This window comes from Zeugodacus cucurbitae, chromosome 6 (assembly GCF_028554725.1).
Source record: "Zeugodacus cucurbitae isolate PBARC_wt_2022May chromosome 6, idZeuCucr1.2, whole genome shotgun sequence".
In the NCBI taxonomy this organism is placed as follows: domain Eukaryota; kingdom Metazoa; phylum Arthropoda; class Insecta; order Diptera; family Tephritidae; genus Zeugodacus; species Zeugodacus cucurbitae.
The window spans coordinates 38402862-38430384 of NC_071671.1; the positions used below are offsets into that span (position 1 = coordinate 38402862).

General features: G+C 35.6%; 1 protein-coding gene across 1 annotated transcript; it reads right to left on the minus strand.

Moving 5' to 3' along the window:
* Optix (protein) lies at positions 1-27354 on the minus strand. Its single transcript, XM_011192518.3, has 4 exons — positions 25799-27354; positions 18436-18554; positions 15605-15854; positions 1-1967 (listed from the first exon to the last, which is right to left on the minus strand). Exons 1-4 carry the CDS (start codon positions 26080-26082, stop codon positions 1241-1243), a joined length of 1380 nt encoding a protein of 459 aa, XP_011190820.1. The 5' UTR covers positions 26083-27354; the 3' UTR covers positions 1-1240.
* Positions 27355-27523: the final 169 nt, after the last annotated feature.

The window sequence follows — 27523 nt, forward strand, 5'->3', positions numbered from 1 at the left end:
ATATTTTGGAATCATTAGATCACGAAATGCCAGCTCCGTCATTTACATATTTATTTACATTGCAAACGCAACTTTGCAAAAATCCATTTCAGGTTTCTTTACCTTCTCATATTGAATTTGAATGAAAACGAAAGTTTGCTGTACAGTGAATTGTAAAAATTAAACTCAATTATATGTGTGTATGTATTCTTGTCTTTTAAATGTTTGCAACCGGGAAGGTACACAAATATTACTTAAATTTCTCTATTCTTCTATGGGTATATTCTACAGATTTTGCGTAGTTTACTACCCGCCGTTGAGTTACTAACAACGTTAGTTTGTTCATTTTTTTTAATTAAACTAATTGCTCTGTTGTTTTCGATTATTTTTGATATTCTTTGCACCACATCCATTGCCGATTTACTCTGTCTCTTTCATCACAATTGAATTGGCGAAATTGCTTGAGGTAAAGCAGAAAGCACAAGCGGCACTCTCATTAGTAACATATGCGACGGAAAACTCTAAAATGACGATGATAGGGGTTGACTAAATAGAGATCTAGCGAGGAGAATACCTTAGACTTAAAGCCATGATATTAAATGTACACATTTTGACGATTATGAAGTAAAAATTGATTGGACATTTAAAGGAAGAACCTATGAATATTCTGATAATGAGTATGACCAATTCAGGTAGAAACTTCAATATTACCTGAATTTACCTAAGTGAATTACTACAATTTGAAGTCCGAAAATATAACCATTGAATTCACAGGAACTTTAATTCTTGTAATACATCTGACATTACGAAAACATTATGGAAATTAAGGTTCTCGTCTTAAATATTTAGAAGCTATACATTCTGCTAACAGTTTAAGAGTTAACGTTATACTAATGTTATGCTTTAATAAACTGATATATTTAGTGGAATTTTAGAGAAAATGGAAAATACGTTAGCGCCAAAGTTTATCTATGAAATTACTTACATATATGCATATGAAAACTAGATCCCTTGTTTACGTATCAATGTCTAACAAAATGAAAGAGGGTAGAAGGGGGATAAAATATTCAATATTATCTTATGAATTCTCAAAACTATAATTCATTGTGATTAAGATAAAAAGTTATTGACAGATTCTTTACAATTCCAGATCCATTCACTCGATTTAATTTCTGCCAACTTGTGCGAGCGAAAGCGAGAGATCTATTAATTAAAGCGGTATCCAGTATTAGTGCTTGTACGGGTGCCTACGGCTGGTGTATCATGTGATCTCCGGCGGTGCGGCATTGTGGTTGTTGTGCGGCAAATCCGGTGACGTGGAGAATGGTCTGTGCAACAGCTGAGCGCTGTGATGATGATGATGCTGATATGCAGAGGTGTCCTGCAGAGCCGCAACCGTGCTCAGTGTGGCCGCTATGCTGTTGGCTGTCGAATTGAGCTTTTCTGGAGAATTGACGCGTATTTTCGGTGGAGTGCAATTCACCGCATAACCTGGTGGCGGATAGTTTATGACGGTGTGCAGGTGACTGCCATTCAAGCCATGCGCCTGCCCCGGCAATTGTGGTTGTGGTCTTATGACGATCGGTTGAATTGGGAATTGCTGGGACATCTCTTTGAGGCTACTAAAACTCTGTAAATAACAACCGGCATTGAAGAGGCTGGTCGCAGTGTCCAATTTGAAAGGTGGCAAGCAGGTGGACAATGGTGCGGCTGTGGCGTAAGTGGATGTTGCTACCAAATTACTTGCCGCAATGGAGGTGGCTAAGTCGCGTGGCTTATCGTCATCGACACTGAGGCTCTCTTCGCGATCGTTGGCACCGTTCGAAGTGGAGCCGGGACTATGTTGTAGTTGAATACTACTAGGAACAGGTGAATGGGTGCCCAATGAAATATCCGAGTCCGATGTATCTGATGCAATCGGGGAAGGTGCTCCTTCCGGACGTCTGCTGCGGCACATGAGTCCAGAGTTATTTTGATTATGTTGTATTCTGAAATGAAAAAAAAGTAATGATTGTTAGAATCGTATGTTTGCACTTGTACATAAATAAATAAATTGATAATTTTTTTCATTTTTTATAATTGAATTATCATTATGAATCAAATATTATATCTATTAAAGCATCTTATACTTGTTAAAGAGCCTTACTTCTTTATTGTATAAATGGGATAGGTTTGAGGCATTTTGTTAGTCAATAAAGTGAGGCTTAGAAGCTTCGTAGCCTTCCTCTGTTCCATACCCGTTCCAAAATTCCCGTTACTAATGGACTACAATATGCTATTCTACGGTAGCGAATCAACGGTAACTATGAGTGTGGCCAAAATACTTTCGTTAAGCGTAGACTTATTTAACGGAACAACAAACACATTGGTTACGACGTTACTCAAATCGGTAGAATCGTTTAATAAAGTTCTATTTCATTTCCGTTTAACAAATTTCCATCGACGAACTAAAGACCTTCGCCACGGGAGCCAAATAGAACTAAATTTGTGAGACAACGTACAAGTAAATATAATGTGTGTACATATGTGTGTGGGTATCATTTTATTCAATACCAATTTTCATTCCTAAGTGGGAAGAACAGTTGAATAATTTGGGCAATTTCACGGCTTTAATAACACGAAATTTTGGTGAGAAGCTTTTTACAACGTAGAAATGTTATTCGCATCAGACAATCACACGCACCTCACCGTTTCAAGTTCGCGCTCAAGGTGTCCGTATTTAGTGCCACATTCCTGAGAATATTTGGTTGAGTACTTATCACAATCTGGTCTCGGTGAAAAAAAACTACTGTTATTAAGTGATTAACACAGTCTACGCCATTCTGCGTTGAAGGAATTCCAACATCTTAATATTATTCTGCTAACGCATTCGTTTGTTTGGCTTTCATTTGATTCCATTTCGTTGTCATTTATTGAAGGTCAAAGATTTAACCAGAGATACCAGAGGGCAGGGGTACGGCTGAACTAAGAGTACACATGCAGTGATTTACTTGTACAGAAGTTTGAATGCAAGAAATGGAGTGGAGGGAAGAGTTCAAAACATTGATTGTTGATTGTCGTATGCGAGACTTTTTCGAGGTGATCATATTACCAATACGGCCTCTTCACTTCAATGAATATTATAAGAATGCTTGACATGAGCCGATTAAGATTTTCCAAGTTTTGAATTTCAGTACTTCGTTTCGAAACACAAGACGTCAGTCTACCATTTAGCCAGTTAGCTAGCCACCAGACCTAAGACCTGTACAGCGCTGTGACAGCTACCCGGTTAAGCAGCGCACAAAAAAGTCAACACGACTTCCGCCCGAGTGCCAATCGAGTTGGCCACAACCAATGGAATCGTAATAATGATGTGTCGCTTAGTTAGGTGCCAGTGTATCGCATTTCACAAAATCCTCAGACCGATGACACTCGAATATGTAGCTCCTTGTATGTTTAGTCAATTGTGTGGAAAATATTATTTTTATGCGTTGAAGTTTTCAGTCGCTTTGATAAATACTGACGGTGCACAACGTCTTAATTTTTAATCAGAAGTTAGTATTAATTACGGCAATGTAACCTTGAAAGCAGCTTCTTTTCTCACGTACAATGCCAAGATTACGCCGAGCTCGTGCCCAAAGTGAGACGGTTACTTAGCTTTAGCTGAGAGGACAGGTAGTCAAGACATCAAGTCGAATGAATTCATTGCAAAGTACTCACAAGCGGTAAGCAAATTAAAAGGGGTAATATGACCAAAAATGGCAAATTTTTGGATATCTTTACATATACATATATATATATATATATTAATTAATTATTAATTAACTACTTTAATTTTCGAAAGATATATATATTTTTTTCTAAAATTTTGCTGAAAATCAGTGAAAATGCTTGAGATGAAGATATTTTATATTAATTTGAAAAATTTAGTAAACGTTAGCGGTTATATTAGAAACACAGAAACTTCGAAAACCGAATAGTTGCTCCAATCAATTAAATAGTTTCATGATAACCACGGCTAAATCAAACGATTGTCAAACAATTTTTCTTGTTTCTTCTCATATTTCATATCTTTTTGGCTCTCATTAAAACATTTATAATATATATATTGTACGCATAGTCCACTTATTACGACAGAACAAATGATTTTAAACCCAATATCTCACTGAGCATCACATTTCCTATTATTTGGTTATTTATATATAGTTTTAATAATTAACATAGGTTGTAAGCATATATGGGCATTACTCATGGACATTACGACTCTATTACACGATTGTGTTTTGTGCGTCTTAAGGTGGCATTCCAGCCGACGGATCTTACTCTTCAGAAGTGTGATGAAAAATACCCTATCGACTGACCACACAACAATTAGGCCAGAAGCGCCGCACATAGCATGGCCGGCGAACGGGGAAGAGCGATCATGTTGTGAATTAAACAATTTAAAACTTCATTTGCGTCAGACGTAAATCAGACGTGTGGGACAACGGCGAGTTGAAGGCGCGTCATGTCAGTAGCTGCCACATAACGATGGCAATCGAACGTCGTTTAGATATGATGCCCAATGATTTTTGCACCGCGGCTAGTGGAGAAGTTGAAGTTATACAACTACAATTTATGGAGCTACGCTTAGTCGACAGATCTCCTCTTACCCGCTGCACCAAGCCAGTTTCGACCAACAGTGTGAGTAATGTTATTGTCATTAATCACTCAACACGAGCAGTTACTGCCGGTCAAACTCATTCACTCGCTGCTCACTGACCACTGACCACCACTTGCAACTCACAACTCACTGCCCATGGCTCGCTAATGTTGCGGTGCAAAGGTGAGGTAGCGGTGCAATAAGAAATAGCGGTGCGACTGCACTGATTATTAATGTTATGTTGGGTCAATGGAATGCGAAGTGGAAGGAAGCTCAACCGATAATTATGACAGAGCAGGAGTCAGCATGATTTCGATGATGTATTTCCAACATTAGGACCTATGCCTCTCACCAAAGCGTTCGCCAATTGTTCACCTACCAACCCGTGCAACCAGCCAACAAGGCTAGCTAGCAATGCCTTTTGTGTGTGTTTGGTTCACTCATATTTCTTCCCATCACATTAGAACAATGAAGTGACAACACAGGCACACACATACATATGTACATACACATGAGTACATCGTTGTTTCGCTTTAGGAGTGTCGATGTGTCGGCTTGATGACTGATTGGAGTCTGCTGAGTGAGTCTCAAATTTATTGTTCGCAGCTTTGTTAATAGAGTAATCTGTAGCCAATGCGCTGCGGGCTGCTGGACGATTGGTGCTTTGTGCCCAGCACTAGTTGCCAATTGATGGGTAAGTAAGTGAGTTGTCTGTGGTGGCGGCGTGTATTGATTATTAAGTGCCGTGCCGTGCGCCCAGTGGGGAGGATGGTCGGAAGGTCTCATTTGCTCACACATAAGTATGTATGTGAGTTTGAAAGTGCCACCATTGCTATTATTTTATTATGTCTTTAAAGAGTACCGACTAACGATGTGTGAAAGACGTTAAACGGTTAACGCAGCCGTTGCTAAACTTAACTGATCACAGCCGTAATTGTGTTAGCCCCCGGGAGCCGCTGATTACAACAGATTACAATAAGAGCAATGATGAATATGTCAAGGTTCCGGTTATTCTACAATTTATAACAGATTTTTTAATTCGGAAATATAAAATATGGATTCTTATTATTACTGTAATATAATAAATATAATAAATCTTGTATTTGTTGAAAGTAACAAAAATAGGAAATTTAGTTTGAGTATCGGTTTAATGTAATTTCTGATGTTACGGTATGCTTTGCTATCTGATTACTGCTAAGCTTAGATACAAGGTAATGGGACTAATGCTTTGATATTACGAAAGAAGGAATTATAGGTTGAAATTTATTTTTCCGCAGTTTAAAAATTTGGCATTCATAAAGAAAACCGATTGACAATGAGCAGAAACATGACACAGCCACATAAATGAAAATGTTGTCATGACCTGGGGCTCTTACTATGTGGGCTAAATGTTTTTGGGGTCACTGAATCCGACCCCGAAAACCCCCGAATAACGGTTTTTTTTTCGTAAACAGCGACCCCGAAAACCGCTGAAAAACTAGGTTCAAGCGAATCCGATGAATTTTAAAAATCACTGTCTACCATATTGGTTTTCTGGGGTTATGGTTATCTCATTATTATTCGGATTCAGCGACCTCAAAAAAAATTTAATACACATAGTAAGAGCCCCAGATCATGACACAATTTTTTTTGTGTGGCTGTGTGAATGTTTGTATTATCATTTCCAATATAAGAATTTGGGCTTATGTGGCGTTTTCCAGAGGGAAAGATTGTTATGAAGTATGGAGGACGGAGGTTCGGTCAACAGAGAATGCACGGCTTCTATGGCTATGATGCGACTGAGATCACCGCGATTACAAACTGTAAACCTGGATGATTTTCAAACTTTTTTTTTACAAAAAATAGAATATGAGTGATTATTATTATTATTTTATTTACCGGTCTCGTTTTTTGTTTTTCATTTCTATGTTAATTTGTCGTTGGCTCATGTGTGTAGACTCGTTGCGTCTAATCTCTAGTTCTATGGCGTAGTCTTATTCCATAATTTTCAATTCAACAATTCAAACATTCGTTTATATGAATTGTATGAAAAAGGTTATGAAAAAATCTAATTAAACTAATTCAGAATTTTCACCACCAGTTCCTCTGAAGTAACGAAATGAAATTAGCAATGAGCTCAAACTATCGTTTAATAATGAGGACTAATAATAAAATGTGTATTGCAGGATAAGCACGGTTTACATATTCCCATAATGCATCTAATTCAATACCTGCTTTTGACATTTCATTGAGTGATGTCAAGCAGCGTGAAAAACTAAAGACGTGATTACTTTATTTCGTGTTTGATTTCACACATATGCGAATTCATCTGCCCATTATAAATATATAATCACACACGCTTACCAGTAAATAAATTATTAAGATTGTGTGCATGTATTGCATGAAGGGATGTGTAATTCGGTGCGCGAAGAGGAATTACACACACGCGCCAAGCTGCTAAGTGTAATACTTTATTAGCGTTTGTGATGAGCAGATCGACCGCCGCAACCGACCACATGGCAGCCCGAATCGCTCACCATATCGCCAATTGGCAATGAGTGTGGGTGTTGGTTCTTCACTCTTTCATCGGTACGGTTGTACACATACATATATACTTTTCGTTGATGAATGTGCGTGTTTGGACAAATGAATTGCTATTCAAAACATTTTGTATTTATCAAGTAAATTGAAATGATATTACAGTGCGTACAGATATGCGCAACACCACAGCACAAATACAATCACAACGTTAATAACCTACACTACAGACGAGTGACGTTGGACGACGCAAAGCGATGATATTCAAAATAAAAAATATCCAACAAATGCGGCGTAATAACATCAGCAACAACAATAACAAAATACTTGTGTTTTGATATGGGGGTTTCAATGTGGGTGATCAATCAAAACACCTAGAAATGAGAAACGCAATCACAGTGTTATTAAGAGAAATTAGTTAGGTATATAAGTACTGTCATTGCAAGAAAAAATGTTCGAAAATAATATGTTATTTATAAAGTAATAATTCAGTTTGTACGCAAATGCTCAAGGGATTACAACAACTGAGTTTCTTACCTTTTCTAAAGCAGTTTGTTAGACATTAGTTCAATGTAAAAGAGGAGACCATTGACAATTTGAATAACGTCGCAGGTCGACCATTTTTATGGGCAAACTTTTTTTGAATGTTTCAAAATTCTGCGAGCGAGATAATACGATTCTTTTATAAAATCAAAAGTGATGCTGAATAATTATAAATTTATTACATCAATTTGGATTCATATCCGGAATTTTACTAAACGTCAACACAATGTACTAAACGTCAATGAAGACCCAACAGTCCTAACGAGAGCCGACAATTTCGTTTTGATATCAGGGTTTTGGTGTCAATGAGCTCATCCCAAGCTCCAACTCCATACCGAGAAATATACATATGTACTTAGAATTAATATTTCAAAACTAACAAATATGAACCCTGCTCCAGAAGACTAAAAATATTCGTTTGTTTGGTTGGCTGTATACCAACAAATCATTTGTAGTGGAAATCTGGAGCTTTTTGCATCGTTTACGCTAAGCTTTTTGGAATATATAGCATTTTTGAAGATTTTGTTGTAAACCTCTCAACTAAACTGATGTTTTCATTTCACATAAAACATTTCATATTTTATTATTTGTTTATACTATATTAAAACATCTTCTATACTAGTCATGGCATTCACCCCGGTAGATGAACGTCTTGCCACAATCCGCATCAAAGCGAGGTTCTTCAACATATCGCTGATTTGCGCCCACGCCCCAACAGAAGAGAAGGACTATGTGACCAAATATGCTTTCTATGAGCGCTGCCCTCGCCACGATGCCAAAATCGTGCTTGGCGATTTTAACGCCAGGGTAGGTAAAGAAGGTGTCTTTGGAACAACAGTCGGAAAGTCCATGACGAAACATCGCCAAATGGCCTGATCGACTTCGCTGGGGCCCGAAATATGGTTGTCTGTAGTACCAGATTCCAGTACAAGAAAATTCATCAAGTAACATGGCTGTCCCCTGATCGAAACACGCGCAATCAAATCGGTCACGTTGTGATAGCCGGAAGACATGTCTCCTGTGTTTTAGACGTACGTACGCTCCGAGAACCAAATATTGACTCAGACCATTATTTAGTAGCAGCAAAGAACGCCCGTCAACAAACACAAGGAAGGTTCGACGTCGAAAAGCTGCAATCACAACCGACAGCCGAACGATTTTTTAATCGACTTGCACAAGAAGAAGCGAGGCGCATATGCAGGCGTAAAAAGAAAGAGGCCGAAATGCGTGAGTATGAATAGCTTGAAAAGCTGGCCAACATGGATAGCGCTCAAAAAATTTACGAAAAGATGAGGCGATTTACAGAAGGTTTCAAGACCGGAGCATTATCATGTAGGGACCGAAGAGGCAATATGGTAACGGATGTCCAGAGCATACTGGGATTATGGAGGGAACACTTCTCCGACCTGCTGAATGGCAGTGAAAGTACAGCACCAGAAGATGGCGAACCCGATTCCCCAGTCGATGACGATGGAATAGATGTTCCATTACTCGACCATGAAGAAATTTGATTAGCAATTATCCGCTCGAAGAACAACAAAGCGGCTGGGCCGATGGATTACCGGCCGAGCTATTCAAATACAGCGGCGAAGTACTGATAAGGTGCATGCATCAGCATCTTTGGAGAATATGGTTGGAAGAAAGCATGCCTAACGATTGGAATCTCAGTGTGCTCTGCCCAATCCATAAAAAGGGAGGCCCCACAATCTGCGCCAATTACCGTGGGATAAGCCTCTTCAACATTGCATACAAGGTCCTGTCGAGCGTATTGTGTGAACTAGTACTAGATATAATAGATTCCGTTAAAAGAACCGATTTTTGAGTTCAGTGTGCAGAAATGTGCGCAATTTCATCGTCCATATTGTATAAAAAGTGCATTCTGATGCGTAGATTGCATTATTTTTAAACCACAACAACGACACATCTGAGTTGTGCTAGAATTAGGCACTTTTCTTTTTTCAGAAAGAATAACATATTTTTTGTTACTACACATATTGCCATAAGATGAAGTTGGTTTTCTTTTCAGAAAGAACGACATATTTTGTATTACAACGATATTGGTGAAAATATAATTACTATTTTCATGTTGGTGTTTTCAGCAAAAACGACACATTTAATTTATGACAACGAAATTGATTTATATTTTTCACAAATAACGTCATATTTCAAAAGGGGTCATGTTTATGCCTAAGAAAAAGCCTTGGTATACTCTTTTTAGTCCAATATGCTCAGCATTTTTTTTAAATATATTACATGTCACTAGTTTATTCAATAATCTTATGGCTTTTTCTGGATTTGGTAAATAAAAGACAATTGAAACCTTTAAACCGCTTTCCTGAAAAATCGACTTTTTTGAGTTGTGACACTATTCATGTAAATGAGCGATATGTAAGTATTTGTATGTACATACATATATAGGTAGTAAGAAACTTGTTGAGACTCAAGTGCGTCTTGTAGAACACGAAACGAATAAACATCGATACCAATATTCTTGAAACACTTGACGTCAACTCAATCGATACAGCTCCAGCGATTGCAGCGATGCGAAGAAAGCGCACTTAGAAAGCAAACATGTGCATACATACATATGTACGGGTGTATGATGGGCAATATAAAAGCTTCGGAATAACACTCGATCAACGCTGACAGCATACATTGTAGAAACGACTCGATATTCAATGACGCTTACCAACTACTGTAACGGAGGCTGGGAACTAACAAAAGCAAACACACTTACAAATCAATAAGATTTGTAAGATTTGAAATTCGTGTAACAGCGGGAAAACGGAAGTAGCGCATCTTCAGCAAGCGAATGGGTAACTACAAAGTGTGAAAAAGAGGAATCAAATAGAAATTGATTGAGCATGAAAAGCAATGTTTTGCCACCGTGCACATATACACATTTGTATATATATGTATATAATACAATGCTTGGTATGTAATTGCGCTTTCTGAATTGAAAAGCAATCAAGAATAAAGGTGTTGCGATACGCCGCCATTGATAATTTGTATAAAATATTCAAAATGTTTGAGCTCAATTGTAAAGAAAAGTTATGTAAACAGTTTGTCAAGGCAGGTTCCTGGGCACGACCAGTGTTAGTGTTCAGGGAAATTTTCGCTTTGATATACGAGTATATATAAGGGTGGGTGGCCGCGCACACCTGCTGCGTTTGGTGCATTCAATTACCACGTGTCCTTGCCGAAAATCAAATTCAAATTTCCATTTCATGCACACACACATACATCGGCGTGTGTGTTGACATGCAAATAGATGGAAATCTTGTATGTCAACAGATCGACTTTTGGGCGACACAGTTCGGCCAGCAAAATGTCACAATAAATCCATTACAACGCGGTGGTTTCGAATTCCTGGCGCTGTGAGTGTTGTGTGAGCGCATTGTGTTGTAAAGAGCTTACTGCAGCCCCATCATTTACATAAAAAATTTAAAACGTTCGATTGAACAATTATCACTGATGTACTTTAAAGCAAAGTATTTCAAATTGAAAGCAAATAAACTGGCATAAGCTAGTAAAACTGCCGACAATGAAAACACAATTCTTGAAGGGTCTGCTAACGACGGGGGCAATCGTAAGCCGTTTCAAGTCATTAAGCAAATAACAGCTGCTTGGCAAATTGGTGAATGTAAGTTGTGAATATTTGCTTATCAATTATCACTAAAAAAGCCCCTGTAAGTATGTAGATTTTGTTGATTTTCATATGAGAGTAGCATTTCCTGTATCACGCAAACCTTTTGAGAGCATGCTAAACTCTACTCTAGGAATAAATGAATTCACCCGATTTCTGTATCTGAATTTATGATCTTTATTATTATTTTATTTTTAAATATTTTTCGATTGATAAACAGTTTTTTATAAAACGATTGGCGGTAAAATTTATTGCCAGTAGGTTTTTGCTACCAATTGAAAAAAATAGATCGAACTTCTAATCCACCAATGGATGTGAAGTGCCTATTGCTTCCAAGAAGCTTCATAGTGTAATTTTAAATTTCTGTATCTACATACATATGGATAGCATACCTTAAGGTCAGACTTGTTTAAATACTGCCTTTAAAAATATGTATGTGTATACATATGCATGTATGTTAATATGGTAGCGGTACCAACAGTCCTATTCAAATTCTGAATTTATTTAGTGTTGAACAAAATTACTTCTACACAAAGGGTCGTTTAAATATCCAATTTGCTGACATGCAATAATTTTGCAACAAAATCAACAACAACTACTTATTTTCTTAAAAAATTTTTGGGGTCAACGCAAATACAGTGAAATCTACTGCCTCAGCGATGGACGACACACAGAAGGGCATTGCGCTTCCATGGAAGTACTGAAGAAGGAAGCACCGACTTCACTCACTAAATACATAGGCGCCTTCGGTGTACCGTTGAAGAAGATAAGGAGCCAACAAGCACAGAAGGTTCAAACAAACGTGAACAAGTTAAGTGTGCTGACGAGGCGAAAAACGAGTGTTCCCTGTGTAAGTGAGCAAGCAAATAGCACGAAAGTGTATGTGTGTCGGTGTCTGTGTGCTTGTGTTTGCGTAGTATGGCGTTTTGCTAAACACCGCCAATGGCCACGTTAAGGCCAATAGAAGCGCGTTCAGTTGCTTGACTTTGCATTAATCGCATGAAATTGCAAAATATTATAAATCATTTTACATCGTTATGAGATTCGAAAAAAACAAGCAATGGATTTCAGCACACACCACAAATGATACAACAACAAATGCGATAACAACAATATAGAATTGCAACTAAACATGGTCGATGAAGTATTACGAACTTACAACTACAGTGGAACTTCCATAATTCGAACTTCTCTAACTCGAAAATCTCCATAACTTGAACACTTAAATTGGCAATAGCGTTTAGATGCCACATTTCATACAAATTTCCTTCCTTAACTCGAATTTCTATAACTCGAAGTTCTCCATAACTCGAACTCTTAAAGAGGCAATAGAAGACATCTTTCATAAAATCTCTCTATATCGTACGGAGGCGAATAAAAAATATAATATTACACTTATGGATTTCGTAAATCATCTAACAAAGTCAAACATCTTTTAAGGTATATTCATAAAACTTTATGCGATATAAATAAATAAAAGAGTGTATAAATCTCATTTTACAGGTTTTTGAAAATTTACATGTTTTAATGAAAATTCTATAACTCGAAGTCTCTCTAACTCGAAGTTTTTTTGTGGATTTTGGTGATTCGTGTTAGAGATATGTAGTTTTAACCACTAAGATGTGAGGTTTTGCTGTAATAAAATACGTATTCATTTGTAGATATGTATATAGATGTATGAAAGATATTAAAATCAATTTAAAAATAAATAAATTTTACGATATAGATTTCGATTCCAATCAAATAAAGTACAAAATATTTTTAAGGTAGATATAATAATTTCTCAAATATTTTACAGTTAGTCATTCTAAATGTTATTTACTTTAAATGAATTATGAATAAAATTATTAACAAATTTCTTTATATGTGACCTGGTCTACGAAAAGGGAGCTAACGTGCGAAAACTAGTTTTCTGGGAAACAGCTGTTAAAAATAAACAACTCCATCTTCCATCCGAATCAACTAAAAAGTGAAAATTGATTTACCAATTGTAGACCAGGTCGCATATGAGTATTCTAGAAAAGGAAAACCCTTTACGGAAATCTTGCTTACTTGTATCTTTTTATTTTTCTTCAACCGCCGCTCCTATGTGATTCTTGCTGGTTTCTAAGAATATTATATGGCTATATTGATGTTAACGTAGTGTGGTAGTTCGTCAAGTTCCGAACGTTCTGCCACACAAGAGGAGCGGTTAAGTGCCGTGTTATTGGCATGTTCGCCTTTCTCAAAATGAGCAAACTAGCATTTACACACACACCTCGAAAACTATAAAGATGTATGGTAAAGGAAAGAAGACGATATTTCAAAGAACATAGAAAACAGAAGCGTCTTAAAACTGTGAAACATGAGAAAAAAATGAATATGAGAAGTGGCAGTATATTGAAAAGGCAAAATGTAATTTTCTATGTAAATCAACTGAATGACTCAGTGTTGTCACTGTCACTTAGGAACTGCTCGACTACAATGCTTAGAAATTTCATTGAGGTAATACTGGAAGAGATTTACAACCTAATAGTGTGCAGTGCAGTTGGAATTCAAGGCAAAAATAATATTCTTATATTAAGGTTTTCTATTATTCTGTCTAAAATAACTTGTTAATTTAAAGCCATTCATTATGTAACAAAATGGTATGACCGATAAATCATTTAAAGTCAACGGTCAAGTCAACTTACCATATTAGTATAATGGATATAATTAAACTAAGTATTATGTAGACCGATTTCATATATTCTACTTTGATCATTAACCCCAAGTATGATCTAGAAAATATTTCCACGCAATTAAATTAAAACACATTTCATATTGAACTATACATTCAGTGTCTAAAGACTCAGTGTTAAAAGAAAATAATTATATGTATAAATTACTAGCAAACCGGTCCGGCTTCGCATGGGTTTAAACAAACATTTCTAAAGTTATAAGTTTTTACACACTTATGTAGCTTTACAATGGTGAAAGAATTTTAGAAATCGGCACAGTAGTTTCATTACAAACATACATACAAATCTCTCCTCTTTATAATAGTAGTATAGATATATGAGAGAGAGATATTATTGAACCGACTATACTGCTTTTTAGTACTAGGTCCCAATATTGCCAGGTAAATATGTCTTAATTACTTTAAGATATCTCCAATGGTAAAACTTACGAAGATTCACTTACTGGAGGCTTGAAAAGTTACTGACTGATTTTGATAATTTTCAAATGAGAGTTGACACAAATTAGAGGTACAATCTGTGCAAAGTGTCCTTCCGAAATCTTCTTTTCTGATTTATCAATTGTAAAATATAAGAATATAATGGATTGTGCTTCGCTTCAATGCCAAATAGTGTCTAATGACTAATGCTGTAACAAAAAATGCCATATTAAATTTAACAAAAATTAATTATTTTTTCTGAGCTTCCTGATTGTTAATGCAAATTCAAAAACATGATTGAGGAAGTAAAGTAGAAAATTATAAATATTTTGTCAGTATGTCCTGGAATGTTCTGGAATAAATTTAACGGGGCACGCTTAATGAACAGGCATTTCGCTAAGACATTTGAAGAATATAAAATTTTGGTATTTCACACTTATTTAAATATTTATATATATATTATATCGATATATATATGCATACATATATGTATATCAAGCCATTAATGTTTCTCTTTGAACGTGTGTTGGTGTAATGTACACAAGTATGAGTATTTACAAAGTACCGCTCTTATCGGCGGTCAATTTGATGTGGGCATATGTATGGAAAACTCTTCACCGCAAATAAGAAATTGAGAAGCATACGTGCGGCCGGGGTCAGCGTGCGTGTGCGGCAGAGATCAATCGAAGATCGTACGAATATCATTATATGTAAGTTCCCAGCGTTGGTAAGCGCATTAAGAAAAGGGTTTGCAATGAATAGCAAGTATGTAAGTGATTACTGGCCTATGCTCATAGCAAGCCATTAAGTTTGCATACATATGTATGTGCCTACGCTTGTGTATACTACTCCTTCAAATAGTATCGGATTTCCTTTTACCATACACAGCCTGTCGCTTGACTTGCTGATTCGCCAAAGCGTGCTTGTGAGCCGTTACTCTACATATGTGCGATCAGTCAACAGACTGTGTGGATCGTTTCGCACACGTGCAAATTGACACAGACCACACTGATTTATTTGTAACCAGCTGTCATCTGCTTAGTGGTTTTCAGTGAAATGCTACACTTTCCGCTAATGAGTTTTAATATTCTCCGCTCTAAAACAACCACATATTTGTGTGCAATCAAAAGAGATGAGTGTATTAAATAAATAGTAGACTCACCTATTTTTGGCAGCAGCCGCTCGATCCCTCTGCCTCCGATTTTTGAACCAGTTCCCCACTTGTGTTGGATTTAGGCCGGTTGCTTTCGCTAATTCACGTTTTTTTGTCGGATTCGGATACGGATCCTGAAGGTACCACTCACGCAGCAAACTTCTCGTTCGCTCCTTAAAGCAATGTGTCTTTTGTTCACCATCCCAGATCGTGGGTGGCAGAGGAAACTTCTTTCGCACTCGATATTTATCCACGGGACCTTGAATGATATTGATTTCTTCGTGAAAATAATAATGTATAGGAATGTTGGAGGAAGTATGTAGAGTTTAATTTTATATTAATTTTAAACAACCAAGCATGATATTTTCTCAAATTCTAATTAACATATAAAGTCTCCTAACCATTAGTGATGATCAATCATGCTTCACTTCACAGGATATTTAGATTCTCTTTGAGAATTTGGTGGCCGTCTAACATTCTTAACACTTTTTATCACATGAGGTTGGTCATGGAAGCAATTGTATAACAAATTGAATATGAATTGGTTTGAGCTACTAAGGAACACCACTAACAAATTATTTGCAAGTTAGTTTAGTTGAATGTAAATTTATTTTATTTACAGCCAAATGAAATATTTGTGAAATGTCACTGATGAATTCACTATTTGGTCAATTTGGATATAAAATCGAAGTATTTGAAACAGTGTGACATATCACTCGTCTATCAGCATTTTTCCTTCTTTATTTCTCCTCATTCAGAGCACATACTTAAGTAGTGGTTAAATAAAGAAATTTGAACTGAGTTATACTTACAGAAGTAGTCAAAATTATTTACACATCGGACGTTTTTTTTCCAAGTTTTACACAAAAAGCTTTCGCTTGTTGTTGTTGTTGTCGCAGGGTAACAAAATGCTATGTTGTTGTAAACCTTGATCTATTCCCGAGAGAATGAAGTTTGGCTAGAATAGCTAGAAATATGGCGGAGAAATAAGCAAATGAACTGAAGACTCGGAGTAGTCAAAAGTATTTACACACAACATGAAATGGATTATCTTGTTAGTTTTTAATGACAATTTCTTTAATTTTAATGTTTAGTCTAAGTTACTATTCTTAGGCGATAAATTCATAATTGGTTACATTACCATTGGCATCAATACCAGCCTGTTTTATGGTCCGAATTGATTCAACACTATTGTGAGCTAAGTTAACAGTTAATTTAGACCAAATGTCGCTAATTTCGGCGTTTTCGGTTATTATATCAATTGTCCTCTGATATTTAACGAAAGACCAAACATTTTGACTAAAGTTTTGGTCAGGGCTGTGCGGAGGTCAACTTGATTTGCTTCATTTAAAACTTTTGAAGGTAAAGATCCTTCATGAAATGGAGCATTATCCTGTTGTAAAATGTAGTCAATAGTTGGAAAAGGCCGACGAACCACTACAATGGCATGGTCATGTGAATTCTGATATATCCGGATGATTGAGGGTCACTAAATTAGTACCAAATCTCCAAAACAGAAGTAAGGAAAATTTCCCCAAAGAATAAAAAAAAAATCAAAAATCATCACTCCCGACTCTATTTAGCGTCTACGCTGCATTATTCTTATTCTCACGTGGTAAATGCATAAAGCGTTTACTAAGGAAGCCCTGGAACAAAAAATCTGCCTTATCTGTCCACGACAGGCTTTAGGATGCATTTTAAGGCAAATGAGAGGCACATCGCTTTTTTGGTTTCGGAAATAAAGCTGTTTTGGTTTCGGAAGTGGTCAACTTTATACACAACGTATGTATTTATGTTACTATTTTAAAATGTCCTTAGCAGTGTAGCATCATTGGCTGTTCATGCAATATGCTGATTCGATGATGCTGCAATATTAAGAGGACTAATTGTGGGATTTTGAATGACAGTTCCTACTAATCTTCTGCATTCTCTTTGAGTTATCACAGGTTTCCGCCCAATTATCTTTAAATTGTCCTTGCAATACTTCGTTTCCTTCTTTTTAATAACATTATAAACAGTATTCCATCAAATTCTATAAATTTTAACTAACTCCGAAGCCTAAACCCGAGTCTTAAACTTAGTAACAGTCTCCAATCTAGTTATAATCGATAATTTCTTTGTTTTCGATATTTTATTTACCAATTTTTATATTTTAAGGCTGAGTTAGGTTGTTAAGAATGCAATAGAATCAAATTACTACTTTTGCTCAAACCAAATCCAAGGATAAAGGCTAAATCGCCGTGTGTAAATACTTTTGACGCAAAAAAATGTGTGTAAATACTTTTGACTACTCCGAGTCTTCAGTTCATTTGCTTATTTCTCCGCCATATTTCTAGGTATTCTAGCCAAACCGACTTCCTTCTCTCGGGAATAGATCAAGGTTTAAAACAACATAGCATTTTACCCTGCGACAACAGCAACAACAAGCGAAAGCTTTTTGTGTGAAACTTGTAAAAAAACGTCCGATGTGTAAATAATTTTGACTACCTCTGTATATTGATTGAATTTAAAACTGAACATACCCAGCTTTTTATGAAAATCCCAGCTAATATATTTCACAATATGTCTATTCGTTGTATAAAAACTTAATTAATGTACATAAGAGTAGTTCTTAATATCAACTGCACCAAATTTTTCAATATTTCAGATATTTCACTAATGGTTCAACTGTAAGTTGAATTTTTATAATTTCACTTTCCAAACCGATTTGGAACACATAAACATGTTGTGTATAAAAATTATGTTTTTTTTTTGTCACAATGGATATAATTACAGTTATTAGTTCATAAACACCACATCAATAAGGCGAAAATAATTTATTCTTATACATATTTACATACCTAGTGATCGGCCGCGTAATTTTTCCGCCTCAATGTAGTGGGCTTCGAGCCACATTGCTTGTAATTTGCCATAAGACGCTTTTGTAAATTTATGATTTTCTATTATTGCATAAAGCTCCCTGCAAAGAAAATATAATATAAATGATGCTGAATAAATAAAAATACATGGCGGAATTTAAATTTAGCATAAACAATAAACACAATGTAATTATCATAAAATACATAATTAAAAGACATTTATTTTTCAAAGTCTCAAATTTATAATTCTTGAACTATTTAACATCACCCGTACCTTGTATCCGACTATAACCAGAACCTATTACTTATAATCTTTCTAAGTTAAGGCACTCATGTTTGTTGAGAAGATTATTTTGCTAAAAGCATTTAAAAAATATTTGGTTTCTCTAAAACCTGGCGCTTGTTGTTGTTATCGATACTTATTCATAGAAATTATAATATTGGAAAGAGAAATATAATTGCGACAGACTTACTTTGTAATCCATCATTTAAACAAAAGTGACTATACAGACATTGTCAGTCCTTTATAGACTTAGTATTTCCTACCTTACCTATAATTTAATTAATTATAGAAATCTGAACAGTAATTTTGCAAGAAACATACGAAGTCTTATAATTTGTGGCCATACAATAAGAAGAGAGCTTCACTTGGAACCGCGTCGCTAAATTTAACTACATAAATAAAACCGATTGATACTGTTAAAACTATCGTATAACCTTGGTATATATTGCAATATTGCTAAAAAGGGCAAAAGTAGAAGCTTTAATCTAAGATCCATAGCTTTATTGCCGTTTGCAATAGGCACGTAGGCATATTCTCTATGACTAAATATTCGAATTGACTCACGACATGGACAGTTTTCATTAACTTTGAAAGTAAGTTTCCACATATTAAAGCATATATGGATATTATTAATATGTATGTATGACCATTTCATAAGCATTATATAATATACAAATATATGTCATCATATTAAAATCGTACATTTATGCCTACAACCATATATAAAAAAATTCCATAATATTTTTTATTGCGAATGAAATTCTGGCAAATGTTTCAGACTTACCCCATGCTAGGACGTCTCTCCATGGGAGATTGTCACATTTGGCTCGAATACTTTTGATGAGCTTTCAAAGAATTTGTTATAAATCTGTTGTTGACACCTTCTTTTATCACCTTTAATTTTAAATTGCTTACAAATCAAATACAGAAATGAGATGTATGTATGTATGTATATAAGTACAGTATGTTTATTACTGGAGGATATACCCAATGTAATTTAAAAAATATTTAGGAGCACTTCGCTTTTGTTAAATATCAAATTTCATTTAAGAAACCCCAAATAAATTGTCATTATTATTATGATATGTCTTTGCTGTTCGATACGCGATAATAAAATGTAATAAATTAGGAATGATGCAAATTTTTGAAGGATCGTTCAAAGTATTCATAAATAAAAAATGTTGAGTTTCACATTGGTTTCTGAAAAGAATTGGATCTTTATACAAACCTTTTGCAACAATCTTACTGTTATATCTTCAACTAAGTTACTTAACCATTGAATCTTTATATGATGACTCTATTAGTCGGTGGGAACTCAATTGTATCTTACGACCCACAGGCAATAGTTTATTGTCATAAGTTCATTAACAATATTTTGAGTGGCAATATGCTCTTTTGTTAAAATCTTTTGTAAATGGCGACAAGCAGTTGTATTTGTTTTACCGAATTGCTTAAACATTTTAAGAGACGTGAAGAAATTTATACGGAGAATAAAAAAGTGGAATGGAATTCTTTTTGGAACAGAAATATTCGGTATTTGGAAGCTCATCTTTTAAATACAAGACTTCAGTAATTATAGCAGTAGGGGATTTAATTTCAGTAATAAAATAGTTTAAATTATGCTTAGATATATACAGCAATTTGTATGAATATAATAAAATGTTGCGCCACTCGTTTTCATATACATATTGTTCTTCTTTTATTAAATATTATTATTTAATAATATTATATAATATTACTTTTTAAATTTTATTGTAAATAGCTTAAAAGCTATTCTTAGTTCGAAGCTACGTCATTGCTACATATTTTGACAATATAGTGGCGGAACTTCTCTCCTATATTAATTATACAATTAATAAACTATCACTTAAAACTTAGTACTCAACTGATACAATTTTGATTTCATTGTTTAATGTTATTTATTGTTCACTATTAGCAACCAATATTTGTTCTCAGTAATCACTTAATGTTTCTAATATAATTTCTCATACCTCAGTAATGACGACTTTAAAGCGATAAACTGAAACTACAGATGTGGGCCCAATCTTTTGAGCTCTAGTGTACACATGAATGAATTCAGCTATTCATTTTGAGTGTACGTCTTTGTTCTAATAATTCTCATTTTGAAACTAATTTTTCTATGTTTGTGTTTATAACAAAACAAAAAATATTTTGTAATTAAATTTCTATCAAAATGAAGCTCGCTAACTATTAAAAACAAGTAAGGAAGGGCTAAGTTCGGGTGTAACCGAACATTTTATACTCTCGCAATTTATTGATGTAATTTTATAAAGATAACACAATTCGAACCATATATTGGGTATAAAGTTCAATAGAATAACGAAAATCATCATAAATAGTATATGGGGACTGAGGTAATTCCTAAACCGATTTCACTCGTTTTCACCACCAAGATACAATGTACTATGTACAATGTACAATGACTATACGCTCACTTAATTTAATATTACTTATAATTAGGTATGTGGGATCTGGGGGAAGTTATGACCCGATTTTTACCATTTCAGGTACATAGAGAAAATGTTATAAGAAAAAAATTCAGAGGGCATGAATTACATTAAAATATCTGAGGGATTTACCTATATTTTCGGTGAAAAATTAACCTTAGGCACAGAGTTCTTCATGTTCGATATCAGGGGCCTTGAAAAGTCATAGTTCGATTTTGACAATTTTTCCACAAGTGATGTCACAGCTCAAATACAGTATTTGTATAAAGTTTTATTCCGCTATATTCATTTGTTCCTAATGTATATACATATGTATTATAAAGTGAACGAATCAAGAGAATTCAAATTGAGTTATATGGGAAGTAGACGTAGTTGTGAACCGATTTCGTCCATATTCCACCCGTATCATCAGGGTGTCAAGAAAGTGTTATATACCGAATTTTATTGAAATCGGTCGAGTAGTTCTTGAGATATGGTTTTTGACCCATAAGTGGGCGTCGCCACGCCCATTTTCCATTTTGTAAAAAAATCTCAGTGCAGCTTCCTTCTGCCATTTCTTATGTAAAATTTGGTGTTTCTGACGTTTTTCGTTAGTGAGTTAACGCACTTTTAGTAATTTTCAACCTAACCTTTGTATGGGACGTGGGCGTGGTTATTATCCGATTTCTTTCATTTTTAGACTGTATAAGGAAATGGCTAAAATAAACGACTGCAAAAAGTTTGGTTTATATAGCTTTATTGGTGTGCGAGTTATATACAAAAAACCTATTTGGGGGCGGGGTCACGCCCACTTTTCCAAAAAAAATTACATCCAAATATGCCCCTCCCTAATGGGATTATATGTTCCAAATTTCATTTTCATAACTTTATTTATGGCTTAGTTATGACACTGTATAGGTTTTCGGTTTCCGCCATTTTGTGGGCGTGGCAGTGGACCGATTTTGCTCATTTTCGAAAGGAACCTCCTCAGGGTGCCAAGGAACATATATTCCAAGTTTCATTAAGATATCTTAATTTTTACTCAAGTTATCGCTTGCACGGACAGACGGACGGACAGACATCCGGATTTCAAATCCAGTCGTCATCCTGATCATTTATGTATATATAACCCCATATCTAACTCTTATATTTCTTGGTGACACAAACAACCGTTATGTGAACAAAACTATTATACTCTGTGCAACAGGTTGCGAGAGTATAATTAAAAAACATGTAAATGCTAATAAATGTATTCAGAAAACGTATTCTATTATTATGGATACCGAACTTCTCAAAACTATTTTTCATTTCAACTGTAAAGAAAGCAGCATTTAATTTCTGGACAAACCGAGAATACCTTGATACTTCCAAGACTTCATCTCAAAGTGTATGCATACATATGTACATATATTTTCAATAGCCAAAAATAGTTACCACCTGCTGTAAAAAACACTAGATAAACCTGTATTTCTCGAAATCCAAATTGTTGCAAATCAAATATAATTATATGGTTAATTTAATAAACATTACTGTTCGTAAGCTTTAGTGGAATGACTTTGAACTAAATGCATGTCAAATGAACGATCATTCAATCACATGACATCAAATGCAATCGTAAATTTTATTACAGTTAGCAATTTACTAAGGCGGTGAGCACAGCTTTCAACCGATTGCAAAACAACATTTACACCACTGTGACATATTTACAAAAAAAGATTGATTTGCGCTCAAACAAATAAGAAACACAAACTGCTTGAGAGCCGCTCATTGCATACACATACATATACACAAACATAGTTATGAACATATATGTATATGCAAACAACTACACAATTCAGAGGAATACTTAAGTAATTAGAGTAGTTCTGAAGTTAATTTCCATTATATTGTACGCGCATTATAATGGGGTAATATTCAATTATTTTAATTGTTGAACAATGAGTCCCATAGACTTCCGCCTACCGAGTGACTCGCTTCACAAGCCGAGTACGTATCTGTATATTTGCGAATTGCGAACAACCAAAGCTTGATCAAAAAGCGTTTAATGCTGAGGCAAATGATCAACTATTAGATCCCGACCCATCCCGCAAGAACGGCGGACGTGATGCCATTGTTCGCCATGGCACGAAATGGAAGCTGGAAGCTGTGCAATGCTATGGCAAATATAAATTTCGAGATTTCACTTCTTAAAGGCAATTCTCTAAAGAATCTTAATTAGTAAATTAATAGCATTGTTTATTAATTTAACTCCATTATATACTCATTACTGGTAAGTTCACAAAACACACGTTCATTTCGCTCGGCTCTGCATTTCGTTACCTTTTCTAGTAGACATCGAAGTGCTGCTCCGGCGTGTTTCATATTCTGCTGCTGCCTCTGGAGCGAGTATCAAGTGTCACCTCATCCGTCCGCAAAATGTTTAACTTACATTCAAATTCCTTTCATTGTGGCATTTGAGCTGGGTTTGTGAAATTCAAAAAGACGGATATTTGGAAAACAAAACGTTTGCAGCGGCTCCCAGATATCTATGTGGGTATCTGTATTCATACATATGTATATACAAACATCCATATAAGTACGTATTTGCATATGCATGTACATACATAAATAGCACGTATAAATATAGGATCTCACAGAATAACAGAGTTTAATCGTTTTTAAGACTTGTCTTGAAGGCTAATAGGTCTTTATCGATAGAACAGTTTTATATTTTTTGCATAAGATACATACTATAAGATGGTAAGATACATAAGATTATGTATATGATATACATATGTATGTATGTATATACCCGTTCAAATGTCTTATTTTGCATACTGCACCGCACTTTTTTAAATATATCAGTGATGATTATTAAATGACGTTAACAACACATTAGAAATATTAAAATACTGAAGATATTTAATGCTCGGAGGTACAAGGATTGTTTTGCGCTAAACGGTATAACGGTATAGTAAGGTGTCTTAAAAGTATGTGGTTTGTGTTATTATATTCATATGACTTTCACTATAATTTTCCACCATTTTAAGAAAAACATTTTCGTCTGGATATGCAGCACGTACTCCGTTTGATTATTTTCCAATATAAATTACTCGGAGTTGGAGACGTATACCAGATTTTTATATTATTTGGCTGGTTTGATGGTACATAATATATATTAGATGAATAGAGTCCGATATAGAAACAACTGCTCATCAACTGACATTTGGAAAATATCGACGCCCCAAGTTCTTCATAAGCATGTCCAGGCGTCTTCGATGGCGGCCGATTTTCTTTCTATCGATCGAATCTCGCGCTGCTGTTATAAAATCATATGGACATACTTCAGAATCTGATTATATCGGCCCAAGTAGCGGATTCTGCTCAGGATTCAACTTTGACCATTTAGGACATATTTCCTGGTTCTTACGATTTGCATCAGGAACAATTATTTTGAAGGTCTCGGGTGTTAATAAATATTTAAATACAAGATCAGGTTTCTCATGGTGCCTATTACACTGTTTTCATGACCAACAGAAACGCTGTTATTTACATGAGGTCTACTAGAGGCCGGCGTATGTTTGTCGAAAGATTATTATACGCAACACTTATACTTAAACCAACAGTTAGTTGACTTATCCTAAAAAAAATGCACAAATGTTTAGGTTTCAAATTCTGCTGATGTACTAATATTTCGATGTGCACCATTCAATATATGCATCTTATTGTATATAACGGTTTATATAATCGGCCCTTCCCATTAATTCCATACGTATATTATTAGGTTTGCACAGACCTGGTTATGACGTTTGAAACAAAATAGTTATGAACTCAGACTAATACGATACTGTACTTATAATCAGTCTAATTTTTTGCTCAATGTTGACGGAGAGTTTTGTTCCAGGAAGTCATGGAAGGATTTGTTTCTAACATAAAAGCAAAAAAGTTGTACGCACTTTTATATGTCTCAACAGACCTGATTATATCTCTGAGGGTTAATTAAATCTAGTGTATAATAACAATTTTTTACAAAATTTAAGAAATTTAAATTTGGGTATATTTGAAAATATTTTTTAAATCATATAACAACAACAATTTGGTGAAATAATTGGATTATTTTCTTTATTTACGGGAACATCGATGCAGTATTTGATATAAAATATGGTACCGTCAAGAAATAATTTAAATTATTTAACTTCTATCGGATAAATTAGATAAAATGATGAATGTCTCATTTTAAAAATTTTAGTGCTCTTTTTTATCTTTATATGGAATAGAATTATCAATATACACAAGCAATTTAATAACAAGTTCATAGCGTTCTTGTTTACAACACAAATAGTTAATTCATTTACTGTAGCTTGTGTTACAGCTTTAGTGATTGTACTTTACTTCAACGGCGCACTTTGCAACACTGTAACTAAATAAAAACAGCCGAGAATAAGTTAGAACAGATAATTTGTTTTTGAATATTATTCGAAAGTAGTAACCGGTAAGTAACTAAATCAATTCATACATACAGACATATTTTTATGTTAAACCTGTATACAATTATAGTCAGAATTTACATTTCCCTCAATAAATGTCGTTTCTATAAAAAAATTTAAGTGCTGGTATTTAGAATAATTTGTCCCACCTGAAATTTCCGACGTGATAAGCAACAACCGCTCGCGCCCTGAGTACGGCTTCACAATTCAATATTTCATGCATATTCGGCAAGGCCACCGGTAGACTCCAGAGGAAGCGAGCCAAACGCTCTATGTCCCCCGAGTCCTCCAGCGTTTTGCAGACGATTTCCACTTGTGCGGCGGAGAAGGCGAGCGTTGGCACGGCCAGGATGGGACTCGGTGCTATAATCTGATGTGTGGGCGAGAATGTCTCTGAGGGAGGTTGCTTGCCCTCCGTCGGTCCAACGGCCATTTTATTCGTTGAATCCACTGTGAACTAATTTGCATACTATTCCAGACCACGAATTTTTCGCAATTTTTAGCGGCGGTAAAAGTAACAGAAACTATTACAACAACTACAAATCTGCTATGCTCTGGATTTTTTACACCGGTCTGAAGTAAAATTTAAAATATACACAAACATGTGTAAATTAGAGCACACAAACTTTGCATTCGATTTATTGAACACACTGAAAAATTAGTAGGATCGATTGTGACGATTTCCAGCTGATGAATCGACACCACACTTCATTTATTATGGACACTTTCGTTTAACGAATATTTAGAAAATTTATCATTTTTAACACACAGCACTCGTGACAAGCACGTTTAGAACGTATAAAAATTTGTTTATTTATCTGAAATTATTTCCAACACTTTTGCTGTTCGATAGCACGAAATCACACCTTATAGCACAGTACCGCTATTCTAGTATTGCTTGTAGGCTGAAGCTATCATCTGAACCGTTTCTGCGTCGCGAATTAATACACAGCTATGATCTCTCAGGCAATCGGAACCGGATAAGACATTGATGCGGCCGCGGTTTATACACTGCACACCGAACCGATCGGTGCTACTTTGGCGACGGGTTATTGCGCGTCCACGCGTAGGTATGCTTTGCAAGTAGGCGAATGCCAATTAACTGCCACCGCTTCTACGTTTGTGATAGCCACTGTCACTGGTGGTGCCACTGCTACCGTTGTGTTGCTTCTTGCTACCGATGCTGCCAATACGGCAGCTGCTGTTACTCCCGTTGTTGCCGTAGCTGCTGCGGCGACGCCTGCGTGTAAATTATCGGACTCGTTTCACCAAACTCGTTTTGCTTTTCGTATCGCGGCGATACTGGCAGCGAGAAGCACTCGAATCGTCGTTGTCGCAACCGTCAGCAAACAAAATCAAATAATGGCCTGTAACTGAGCTGACTACCACGATGACGTTGCTGTTTGTATGTGTTGTGTTATTGGTTATTGGTGATGGAGGCGCCGAGTGGCGGAAGCAACAACTGCATACAATGCTAATAACAACTACAACAATAGCAAGATGCCAGTATTACAATATTATTGTAAGCAATACCACGCCATGGAGATAACCTACTGGTAACGTATGCTCATTCGTGCGCCAACACATCAACACCCCGAGCAATGTAATACAGACAGCAGCCAGGCACCAGCCAGCCAGCACACTGACAAGCAAACAGTTATTAGGTATCGTTTGCCGCGATGATTCTCCTCGAATTCAGTGCAACAATGCGCTTAGCCGAAGCAAACAAGTTGGGCCAGTACATTTAGGAGGCGTTTCCATAATTTATGCATGTAGTGTTCTCTCGCTCTAACCGACGCCATTTTTTCCAAAGGCTAGCGGTACGCTTATTTTGAACTCCCTTGCTAGCTATCCCGCTCTAACCACATAAATGG